Here is a 13,111-nt window from a genome sequence, read left to right on the forward strand (position 1 = left end):
GGGGGACATATCAGAGGCTGGGGAAGGGGGACATATCAGAGGCTGGGGAAGGGGGACATATCAGAGGCTGGGGGAGAAGATCAGAGGCTGGGGAAGGGGGGCAGATCAGAGGCTGGGGGGGGCAGATCAGAGGCTGGGGGGGGCAGATCAGAGGCTGGGGGGGGCAGATCAGAGGCTGGGGGGGGGGCAGATCAGAGGCTGGCGCCATGGTCAGCTCCCTGCTGTTGTGTGTACTATGCACAGGGCAGCAGGGAGAGTGTAAAGTCCTATTCACCCTAATAGAGCTCTATTAGGGTGAATATGACAAGGGTTCTAGCCCTTAATGAGGCCAATAGTTAATAAATAAAAAGTAAAAAAAAAAAATGTAAACACCCCCCCCCCCCCCAATATAGAAAACAATATATCGCAATATATATCGCATATCGCACATGCTTAAAATTATATCGCAATATAGATTTTAGGCCATATCGCCCACCCCTAACTATAATATATAATTACTAGCAAAAGGACCTGGCTACCTGGCTTTGCACAGGTATATTTCATTTTCCACTGAAGAAGGAGCAGCACGCTCCGAAACGCGTATGGGATATTGAGTCAGCCTATTCAAACTAGCTAGCACCAAGGAAAAGGATCCTATAACCTAACAGAAGCTCCGGAGCTATTTTTCTTCCCCTCCTGTTCAAACTGCAGCATTTTCCCGCCACCCACTCCCACGTGGCAAGCCGACACCAATTCGAGTGGGAAACTCCACTTCAAACGCATGTGACGTCACCGGAAGTGAAGACCGCACGGCCGGAATACTCAGCCTGCGGGTAACTGACACGTGCACGCCGCTCTGCAGGAAGGAGCCGCTTACTATTCCATCAGCGACCAACAGGAGGGTAACGTACCTGCTTACACAGCAGTAGTTTTTTTCATATATACAGCTCATGACATCGGACCTGTAAAGAAACTCTGCTCACAAGGAGACACTTACCTTATTAGTTCACCAGATGTCTTTTTCCTCCAACAGGACTTGAATACAATTGACATTTCAGGACATTATCCAGTATTTACAGGATTTGTACATTCATCCCCTCTAATGGGTATTGCATCATAAGATTGGACTTTCCCTCCACAGGCTCTTCTTCAACAGGTGTCAAATACCTCTCCTTGAACATTGGGATTCAATTCCCACAGAATTTTTTATGAGTTGACATTTAAATTACCATTTTACCAGTTGGTTATTTTATATTTTATACTGTATACAAGTGTTGATACCTACAGATATACAGGTCCTTTTCAAAAAATTAGCATATTGTGATAAAGTTCATTATTTTCTGTAATGTACTGATAAACATTAGACTTTCATATATTTTAGATTCATTACACACCAACTGAAGTAGTTCAAGCCTTTTATTGTTTTAATATTGATGATTTTGGCATACAGCTCATGAAAACCCAAATTTCCTATCTCAAAAAATTAGCATATTTCATCCGACGAATAAAAGAAAAGTGTTTTTAATACAAAAAAAAAAGTCAACCTTCAAATAATTATGTTCAGTTATGCACTCAATACTTGGTCGGGAATCCTTTTGCAGAAATGACTGCTTCAATGCGGCGTGGCATGGAGGCAATCAGCCTGTGGCACTGCTGAGGTGTTATGGAGGCCCAGGATGCTTCGATAGCGGCCTTAAGCTCATCCAGAGTGTTGGGTCTTGCGTCTCTCAACTTTCTCTTCCCAATATCCCACAGATTCTCTATGGGGTTCAGGTCAGGAGAGTTGGCAGGCCAATTGAGCACAGTAATACCATGGTCAGTAAACCATTTACTAGTGGTTTTGGCACTGTGAGCAGGTGCCAGGTCGTGCTGAAAAATTAAATCTTCATCTCCATAAAGCTTTTCAGCAGATGGAAGCATGAAGTGCTCCAAAATCTCCTGATAGATAGCTGCATTGACCCTGCCCTTGATAAAACACAGTGGACCAACACCAGCAGCTGACATGGCACCCCAGACCATCACTGACTGTGGGTACTTGACACTGGACTTCAGGTATTTTGGCATTTCCCTCTCCCCAGTCTTCCTCCAGACTCTGGCACCTTGATTTCCGAATGACATGCAACAGTCCAGTGCTGCTTCTCTGTAGCCCAGGTCAGGCGCTTCTGCCGCTGTTTCTGGTTCAAAAGTGGCTTGACCTGGGGAATGCGGCACCTGTAGCCCATTTCCTGCACACGCCTGTACACGGTGGCTCTGGATGTTTCTACTGCAGACTCAGTCCACTGCTTCCGCAGGTCCCCCAAGGTCTGGAATCAGTCCTTCTCCACAATCTTCCTCAGGGTCCGGTCACCTCTTCTCGTTGTGCAGCGTTTTCTGCCACACTTTTTCCTTCCCACAGACTTCCCACTGAGGTGCCTTGATACAGCACTCTGGGAACAGCCTATTCGTTCAGAAATTTCTTTCTGCGTCTTACCCTCTTGCTTGAGGGTGTCAATGATAGCCTTCTGGACAGCAGTCAGGTCAGCAGTCTTACCCATGATTGCGGTTTTGAGTAATGAACCAGGCTGGGAGTTTTTAAAAGCCTCAGGAATCTTTTGCAGGTGTTTAGAGTTAATTAGTTGATTCAGATGATTAGGTTAATAGCGCGTTTAGAGAACCTTTTCATGATATGCTAATTTTTAGATAGGAATTTTGGGTTTTCATGAGCTGTATGCCAAAATCATCAATATTAAAACAATAAAAGGCTTGAACTACTTCAGTTGGTGTGTAATGAATCTAAAATATATGAAAGTCTAATGTTTATCAGTACATTACAGAAAATAATGAACTTTATCACAATATGCTAATTTTTTTGAGAAGGACCTGTATATATACATACATATATATTTACTAGCGATCTGCCTTATGAAATTGTTCACATCTATTTGTCGACACATTTTATGATACTATTTTTATTCAGGCATACCCAGCCATTGTTTTTTAGGCACATCCAGCCATTATTTAATAAATAATCTTTGAATCTACCTATCCTCCATACATCACCTATGTTTTGAGTGCCATCCCTCTACTTCCACTTACTCCTCCTCCATTACAAGCGTTGGGTACGCTTTGTTTGGATTGAGCACCATATTCCACCCCTTGGAGTTATAGTGAGCCGCCTCTTACCTATATTTTATATTTCATTTAATGTTTGTGTGTGTCATTAAAATGTATCAACACTATCCACTATAACAGTGACTGTTTCAACCATCGATGGTTGTGTTTTTGAGTGATCACGGAACATAGATATATACGTATATATTTTATTAATAAAAGGCCTTACTATATATTTGAAACCTATATTATCTATTATATTAGAAACCTAAAACCCATTACTGGATTATTCAGAGTCACAATATATGATGATAAAGAAACCAGCAATATTTATTAGCTTTTTAAAGGGATTCTGTCACCTCCCCTCAGCCAAAAAACGATTTAAAAGCAGCCATGCAGCACAGCTTACCTGGATTAAGCTGTGCTGTTTAATCTTGAAATCCGTCCAGCAGTTAAGGCAAAAAACGACTTTGATCAATGAGGAAATGCGTCCTGAAGGTGCCCAGAGGGGCGTTTTTTTCTTCCTAGTGAGCCCAGTACCGCCCCTCTTTCAGTGCCCAGCCCGCCTTCCTTGTATTTTCTAACTGCCGCCCCCAGCCTGCCACAGCCTCTCCTGCCTCTCCTCCCCCTCCCTCACGCCGAACGAACTCTCGCACAGGCGCAGTACCCACTGAGGGCTGCGCCTGTGCGATCATCAGGAGACTGAGGGCGGCAGCTTCATCTTCGTCACTGGGCATGCGCCGAGCCCAGTGACGTCCGATGCTCTCTCTTCCCTGCTGACTGAGGGAAGAGCGAGCATCGGACGTCACTGGGCTCGGCGCATGCCCAGTGACGAAGATGAAGCTGCCGCCCTCAGTCTCCTGATGATCGCACAGGCGCAGCCCTCAGTGGGTACTGCGCCTGTGCGAGACTTCGTTCGGCGTGAGGGAGGGGGAGGAGAGGCTGTGGCAGGCTGGGGGCGGCAGTTAGAAAATACAAGGAAGGCGGGCTGGGCACTGAAAGAGGGGCGGTACTGGGCTCACTAGGAAGAAAAAAACGCCCCTCTGGGCACCTTCAGGACGCATTTCCTCATTGATCAAAGTCGTTTTTTGCCTTAACTGCTGGACGGATTTCAAGATTAAACAGCACAGCTTAATCCAGGTAAGCTGTGCTGCATGGCTGCTTTTAAATCGTTTTTTGGCTGAGGGGAGGTGACAGAATCCCTTTAAGCATAAAAAACATTATTCTCCATATAAGGATATACATTTTCATTATGGGTTAAATGTGGAAGAAAAGAAGATGCAAACCTGGGAATGCTACATACAAAACTGTGTACTTAGCACTAAGCCATTGTCTTTTCACATAGAGAAGACAGTTTTATTTTTATTTTCTATGCTTAGACGCCAACTCACATTACTGATGTCTTTATAATCATATATCCTGCCTGTGAATAAAGTAGATAAAGGCTTATTAGCTTTCTGAGCATATGTTAATGTGGTAAAGCTATAGTACATGGTGTATATGATATGTAGATGCTAGGACACAGCTCTTCCCTCAGCATGCTGATGTCTAGCATTGTCAAGTGGAGGTGTTACAAAGCAGTGCTCCAATGGTTCAGTCCTGCCCCTTGGTGCTTGAACCTGATCATTTGCATATGAATAAAACACATCTATTTTTGTAGCTGTTTAGCATACAGACAAAAGAAAGGTATAGTTTTAATCAGCATTATGAGTCCTACCAGTCAGTATGTCTAGTTTAATAGGGTTAATCCTGGTGGCAGAGCCTCTTTAAAGTATTTTAAATACTGGTCTAGTGCAGTAACAGTTTCATCTTATGCAATGCCAACAGCCAGCAGCATGGTCTCTCTGTGTTCCTGTGGGTAGTTTATTGTAGGACACAAATAAATCTTTTTTTTTTTTTTATTTCATATGAACCGTGTGTTCAGTAAATAATACAGTTGTATTAAATTTGAACTTGGAAGTTTGATCCATGATAAATTTTATAGCCTTTCTTGTGATATGAACTTGCACATTGTTTACTGTGATATTATTAAAAGGTAATAGAAAAATGGGTTGGACTGGCACTCATATAAGGAATAACACGGTTTATTACATATGAATACAATGTGAAATGTAGTTTTCTTCACCTGTCACAAATAAAATACGAATAAAATACAATGAATGCAATATTCTACCTAAAATCTTATTAAATCACAAGAAAATAAAATAAAATTATAAAAATTGCAGGAACCACAGGCACCAACCGTTCACAAAATTCACTGGTTCTGGTTGTATGTCCAATGGTCGATGATGCCACCGGTTACTGCAAACCCATATGGTATTAAAACAAGAGTTACGTTTCTATGTATTATTCCACCTAAACAATTCCACAAGTTAGGAGATCTCAGAAGCGCAAGGTTCAGAGCTTTCAATAAGTTGGTGCTAGTATTTTCAAAAGTATAGCAACTTTTCAATATAATAATAGTGTGTCTTTATCCTCAATGTTGCAAGACACCGTTTGATAGTCAGTGTTTAAGATGATAATTCCTGCACAGCAAATTTTCAGGGAGACAGTGTAGCATTTTCCACAGCTGACACTGCTCAAACAAATTGTCCGCTGTTTATAGTTACCCGCAGAGATGTTTTCTTTGGGTTGGAAGCTGTTATTTAATCCACCATGTAATGCGGTCCTATTATTTTCTTATATAATAGCGGCAATGACCGTTGTAGTAAGTCTCAATTCAATGAAAGAGTTGTAAGTTTTCCCACAGGTTTTCCCACTGAGGAAGGGGACAGCGTTTCCCCGAAACGCGTTTGGTGAGCATCTGGGTAACATCCCAGACTAAAAGACCCCGCATCCTATCTTGGAAAATAAGTGCACTTATACAAAGAGAAAGATTTCCTGGACACGCACCGGAAAAGAGTGATTACGTCATCCCGCCAGCGCTCAGAAACAAGCGACTGCATACCTCACGTAAGTACACCACGTGAGAAGCAGCAGTGAAGAGCCACGAGGGACGCGAATACCGCAGCCGGGACGCCGGCACTTTGAGCGGCCGAAAAAGACCATCTACTAGTCCCACTGAGCAGAGCGCAGGCGGAGGTAAGCCCACACCTGTGGGAAAACTTACAACTCTTTCATTGAATTGAGACTTACTACAACGGTCATTGCCGCTATTATATAAGAAAATAATAGGACCGCATTACATGGTGGATTAAATAACAGCTTCCAACCCAAAGAAAACATCTCTGCGGGTAACTATAAACAGCGGACAATTTGTTTGAGCAGTGTCAGCTGTGGAAAATGCTACACTGTCTCCCTGAAAATTTGCTGTGCAGGAATTATCATCTTAAACACTGACTATCAAACGGTGTCTTGCAACATTGAGGATAAAGACACACTATTATTATATTGAAAAGTTGCTATACTTTTGAAAACACTAGTACCAACTTATTGAAAGCTCTGAACCTTGCGCTTCTGAGATCTCCTAACTTGTGGAATTGTTTAGGTGGAATAATACATAGAAACGTAACTCTTGTTTTAATACCATATGGGTTTGCAGTAACCGGTGGCATCATCGACCATTGGACATACAACCAGAACCAGTGAATTTTGTGAACGGTTGGTGCCTGTGGTTCCTGCAATTTTTATAATTTTATTTTCTTGTGATTTAATAAGATTTTAGGTAGAATATTGCATTCATTGTATTTTATTCGTATTTTATTTGTGACAGGTGAAGAAAACTACATTTCACATTGTATTCATATGTAATAAACCGTGTTATTCCTTATATGAGTGCCAGTCCAACCCATTTTTCTATTACCAATTTGCTTTGAGGGGTGTCTCAATTTTTGGACTAGAGCACCTGCCCTGAGGGGACAGAGGTGAGCGGACCCTATTTTTGATTTATTCTTGGACTATATTATTAAAAGGGTTGTATGAGACTGCGTGCATGATTCTGAGCTGCAAAAAATGCAGATCCTTTATTCTCAAACGTTTCTTGTAGCTAAAAATAAGATTTGCACAATGTTGAGGAGGGGTTTTGGACCATTTCTCTCTGCAAAAGAGGTCCAGCTACTCAATATTTCTGGGATTCTATCCATGAACAGCCCTCCTCAGGTCTTGCCATAGCATCTCCGTAGGGGTAAGGTCAGGCCTCTGCCATTGGCCATTTCAAAGATCTTCAACCAACTTTTAGTTGATTTACTTGGTGTCTTGTTAAATCGCCCAGCTTGAGACCACTTACTTTTTCTTGCAACTGTGTCTATTCAGAAGAGCTGCATATCATAAAAACTGAGCTCTGGCTACAATAAAAATGTGTGATGAAATTATAGGCTATGGACACCTTTTGGGCCAATTTTTTTTCCGATTGCATTTTACTTATTTTGGGCTAAACATAATTTTTTTATAAAAAAAATATTAAGCCATTTTCAGTCCATTTGCAGATTATCACTTCTCAGTCCAATCAGCTGACGGCTCAAGTAAAGCCTCATCTCTGAGTCTGATCTCCTGACCTCATAAACACTCATTATAGCTAAACTCTTAAAGGGGTTGTCCGGGTTCAGAGCTGAATAATTTCACCCAGGCAGCCCCCTAATGTTAGCATGAAATGCTCTGATGCTCTCCTTTGCCCTGCGCTGGGTCGCGCAGGGCAAGGGCTCTTTTATTTACAATAACACACTGCGGGGCGGAGGCTTCCGCCCAGCATTGTGTTCGGGGATGTCACCGACTCTGATGGGCAGGCTTTAGTGCTGCCGTAGCTGGGCTAAGGCCCACCCATCAGTGCCGGTGACATCACCGGGCTCACTGCTGGGCGGACGGTTCTGCCTGGCAGCCCTATGGATAGCCTGGTTCATCACCGGAACTCCAGAAAATGCCTTTGCCCTGCGCGATTTAGCGCAGGGCAAAGGAGAGCGTCGGAACATGAACTGCTCTGATGCTTAAGTCAGGGGGATGCCTGGGTGAAAATGGGCATAGCTCTGTGTTCAGCTTTGAACCTGGACAACCCCTTTTTATAAACTGATAGGAATATGGGTTAAATGAGTGTTGAAGAGGTTAGGAGATCAGAAATAAGGCTTCACATGAGCTATCAGCTGACAGGACCTTTGTATTTCAAAATGGCTAAAAATGTTTATAGCCCAAAATGACTAAAATGATATCATTAAAAATTGCCCTAAAAGTCTGTATGTAGCACACAATGTTGAATCAATTACATTTTTCATCATAAGAATGCTAAATGGTTTGCATGGATGGACATACATTTTACTTTATATGTGAAGTTACAATACTTTTACCAAAAAATACCTCTAACACTGACATCTGATAATTAATTTACTAGGGTAGTACAATACAATAGTTACTGTGAAAATAATGGTGTAATGATTTGATTAGATCTAATTAGCTGTATTCTTGCACAGTGTCATCCATCCTTAGTAATTGTTCTGGCCATATTTCATATACTTGTTTTTGCTAATTGCTTATATGTCCAATGGTAACCGGATTTCCTTTCATTTACAGCTGTGGATTTTTTCAACCAGATCAATATGTTATATGGGACCATAACAGATTTCTGTACAGAGGAAAGTTGTCCAGTAATGTCTGCTGGTCCAAAGTAAGACAGTGATATTTTCTTTGCTACTAGTATGTGCCTGAATGACTAGAAGTTCCAGTAGAATCATTAAATGTACTGCTTAAAGGTGTTTTACCATCACAGACAATGGGGGCATATCGATAGGATATGCTCCCATTGTATGATCGGTGTGGGTCCCACCTCTGGCACTCGCACCTACACCGAGAATGGAGCGTGAAAGGTGGCGGAGAGCGCACTGCACATGCGCAGGCTCCCTCTATTAATTTCTATGGGGTCGTGAAAATAGCCGAGCGCTGGCTTGGCTATTTCTGTCTTCCCCAAAGAAATGAATGGGAGCGTGGCCTTGCAAGCACAGTGCGCTCCCATTAACTTGTATGGGGAGAGCGCTTTGCGATGGCCGGACCCCGTGGTCCTCCAGCCACCACTTTCCCAGCTCCGTTCTCGGCATAGGTGCGGGTCCCAGAGGTGGGACCCGCACCTATCAAACAATAGGGGCATATCCTAGCCATATGCCCAAATTGTCTCTGATGGGAATACACCTTTAAGTTAGCTACAGATGAAGTAGCTGAATATTGAAGGGTTATACATTTTGTTTTAAATTAAAAGGGTTGTCTGGGTTCAGAACTGAACCCAGACATATCCCATTCTTTCCCCACTCAGCCCCTCTGACATGAGGGCTTTTTCTCATGGCTTTTTCTGGAGATCTGGTGACGTACTGGGCTTTTAATGTGTAAGTTAGGCGGAGGCTTCTGCTAAGCAGTGAGCCGGGTGACATCACAGGTGCTAATGGGCAGGATTTAATGCTGCCCTAGCCTGTAAAATGGCTAGGTCAGTGCTAAAGCCCACCCATCAGAGCCGGTGACGTTACAGGGAACACTGCTAGGCTGAAGCCTCCGCCTAGCAGTGCAAGAATGTAAACAAAAAAGCCCTTGCTCTGCGCAGTTCAGCGCAGTGTAACAGAGGGCATCGGGGCATGAAATGCATCCGATGCTCATGTCAGAGGGGCTAAGTGTGGGAAGAAGAGGATATGTCCGGGTTCAACCCCTTTAAATAGCTGTAGCCCTTTCAATCAGCTGATCAATGGTGGGGTCTAAAGGGGTACAAAGAGTTGGATCTAATGATGGCCTATAACAACTTTAACATTTTAGGATTTTAGCATAATACATTGTCATGGTAAGGCAGGCCATATGACTTTGGTACGATCAGTTGTCAAAAGTGGGTTTTAACAAGCTTAATTCTTAGTTTCCCAGAGAGATGGGTGTCTGGCAGTTGTTTATTCCTCCCATGTTCAAGCTCAGGAGAACAAGTCGTGCCTTGGACATCTGGATTTCTGCAAAACCTTTGCATACAAATCCACATAAACCACTAATAAGTTAATGAAAATTGGGCATAAAATTGGGTCTTCCTGAAACTTTAATATTGTGACCTAGCCTTCAGATGGGTCATTAACCCCTTCCTGCGTCTAGGCTGCTGCAGGTAAGTAGTTAGCACCCAGCGTCGTACATGTATGTCGGGATGTACATGTATTGTACAGCTGGCACCCTGCCGTTGCTGCCAGGAGTGGCAGTGACACATTTGTGCATAAAAGCCGAATATGCATAGCCTCTGTTTCAGTTTTTGAGAGCACAAGCTCTTATCGATGTCTATATGAGCTTCGTACACCTTGACATTTTATTTCTACATTATGTTTGTGTGTAAACCTCTGCTTGGTTGTGAGTTTTTGATGTTTTAAAACATTATTTTTTTTATAAAAAAAAAAAAATTCTGTTTGTCACAAAGTTATATAACGATGGACATGGTTGTCAACAACCCATCAATACAACTGCAATTATTAGGAGACATCCTACAGGAGATATACAGTACAGACCAAAAGTTTGGACACACCTTCTCATTCAAAGAGTTTTTTCTTTATTTTCATGACTATGAAAATTGTAGATTCACACTGAAGGCATCAAAACTATGAATTAACACATGTGGAATTATATACATAACAAAAAAGTGTGAAACAACTGAAAATATGTCATATTCTAGGTTCTTCACAGTAGCCACCTTTTGCTTTGATTACTGCTTTGCACACTCTTGGCATTCTCTTGATGAGCTTCAAGAGGTAGTCACCTGAAATGGTTTTCACTTCACAGGTGTGCCCTGTCAGGTTTAATGAGTGGGATTTCTTGCATTCTAAATGGGGTTGGGACCATCAGTTGCCTTGTGGAGAAGTCAGGTGGATACACAGCTGATAGTCGTACTGAATAGACTGTTAGAATTTGTATTATGGCAAGAAAAAAGCAGCTAAGTAAAGAAAAACGAGTGGCCATCATTACTTTAAGAAATGAAGGTCAGTTAGTCCGAAAAATTAGGAAAACTTTGGAAGTGTCCCTAAGTGCAGTCACAAAAACCATCAAGCGCTACAAAGAAACTGGCTCACATGCGGACCGCCCCAGGAAAGGAAGACCAAGAGTCACCTCTGCTGCGGAGGATAAGTTCTTCCGAGTCACCAGCCTCAGAAATCGCAGGTTAACAGCAGCTCAGATTAGAGACCAGGTCAATGCCACACAGAGTTCTAGCAGCAGACCCATCTCTAGAACAACTGTTAAGAGGAGACTGTGTGAATCAGGCCTTCATGGTAGAATATCTGCTAGGAAACCACTGCTAAGGACAGGCAACAAGCAGAAGAGACTTGTTTGGGCTAAAGAACACAAGGAATGGACATTAGACCAGTTTAAATCTGTGCTTTGGTCTGATGAGTCCAAATTTGAGATCTTTTGTTCCAAACACTGTGTCTTTGTGCGACACAGAAAAGGTGAACGGATGGACTCTACATGCCTGGTTCCCACCGTGAAGCATGGAGGAGGAGGTGTGATGGTGCTTTGCTGGTGACACTGTTGGGGATTTATTCAAAATTTAAGGCATACTGAACCAGCATGGCTACCACAGCATCTTGCAGCGGCATGCTATTCCATCCGGTTTGCGTTTAGTTGGACCATCATTTATTTTTCAACAGGACAATGACCCCAAACACACCTCCAGGCTGTGTAAGGGCTGTTTGACCATGAAGGAGAGTGATGGGGTGCTGCGCCAGATGACCTGGCCTCCACAGTCACCGGACCTGAACCCAATTGAGATGGTTTGGGATGAGCTGGACCGCAGAGTGAAGGCAAAAGGGCCAACAAGTTCTAAGCCTCTCTGGGAACTCCTTCAAGACTGTTCGAAGACCACTTAAGGTGACTACCTCTTGAAGCTCATCAAGAGAATGCCAAGAGTGTGCAAAGCAGAAATCAAAGCAAAAGGTGGCTACTTTGAAGAACCTAGAATATGACATATTTTCAGTTGTTTCACACTTTTTTTGTTATGTATATAATTCCACATGTGTTAATTCATAGGGTTGATGCCTTCAGTGTGAATCTACAATTTTCATAGTCATGAAAATAAAGAAAACTCTTTGAATGAGAAGGTGTGTCCAAACTTTTGGTCTGTACTGTATATCTATGTGTCGGACATTCACTTACTTTTCAAGATGTGTAATCCTTGTGTTTTTATAGGTTGCTTTTTTTCTTCTTTCCAGCTGAAAAACATATTTTTGGTCTTTTCCAATTCTAGTGATTTCTATGGAGATATGTGAATTTAGGCCTATTTGGGACCAGGAGATTCACCTGCTACACAGGGGGTTCCTCGCGGGTTGCTCAGTGGAAAAACGCTAGTCTAGCTCTTAGGCCAAGTTCACACTTCAGTTATTTCAGCAGTTATGTCCATCAGTTATTGGGAGCCCAAACCAGAACAGGTGCAAATCTTTACATTACACCTGATCTCTGTGGAGGCCTCACTACCGGTTTTGGCTCACAATAACTGATGGAAATAACTGAAGTGTGAACTTGGACTTACACTGTAATTACATACTGACAAACCTCCTGAGGCTACTTTCACACCTGCGTTCAGGTGTCCGCTCGTGAGCTCCGTTTGAAGGGGCTCACAAACGGCCCTGAACGCAGCCGTCTGGCCCTAATGCATTCTCAGTGGAGGCGGATCCACTGAGAATGCATCCGCCTGCCAGCGCTCAGCCTCCGCTCCGCTCAGTGAGCGGACACCTGAACGCTGCAAGCAGCGTTCGGGTGTCCGCCTGGCCATGCGGAGGCGAGCGGATCCGTTCCGACTTACAATGTAAGTCAATGGGGACGGATCCGCTTGAAGATGACACCATATGGCTCAATCTTCAAGCGGATCCGTCCCCCATTGACTTTCAATGTAAAGTCTGAACGGATCCGCTCAGGCTACTTTCACACTTAGAAAATTTTTCTAAGTTATAATGCAGACGGATCCGTTCTGAACGGAGCCACCGTCTGCATTAATATGAGCGGATCCGTTCAGAACGGATCCGATCGAACGCTAGTGTGAAAGTAGCCTGACCCTGTTGTTTTTTTATGGTGGAGATCAATGGGTACATAACAAAAACACCAGTAGCAAAAGAACACTTGTGAT

The 13,111-nt window shown here is 43.0% G+C and overlaps 1 protein-coding gene across 1 annotated transcript in view; it reads left to right on the forward strand.

Annotated features, from left to right (window-relative positions):
• MOB1B (MOB kinase activator 1B) overlaps positions 1 to 13,111 on the forward strand; it is a 94,715-nt gene that overhangs the window by 44,193 nt on the left and 37,411 nt on the right. The window contains exon 3 of the mRNA XM_044303531.1: positions 8,566 to 8,659. Coding sequence (XP_044159466.1) covers positions 8,566 to 8,659 — 94 coding nt within the window. The remainder of the gene's footprint in view (positions 1 to 8,565; positions 8,660 to 13,111) is intronic.

Source organism: Bufo gargarizans, chromosome 1 (assembly GCF_014858855.1).
Source record: "Bufo gargarizans isolate SCDJY-AF-19 chromosome 1, ASM1485885v1, whole genome shotgun sequence".
NCBI classification, from domain to species: Eukaryota; Metazoa; Chordata; class Amphibia; order Anura; family Bufonidae; genus Bufo; species Bufo gargarizans.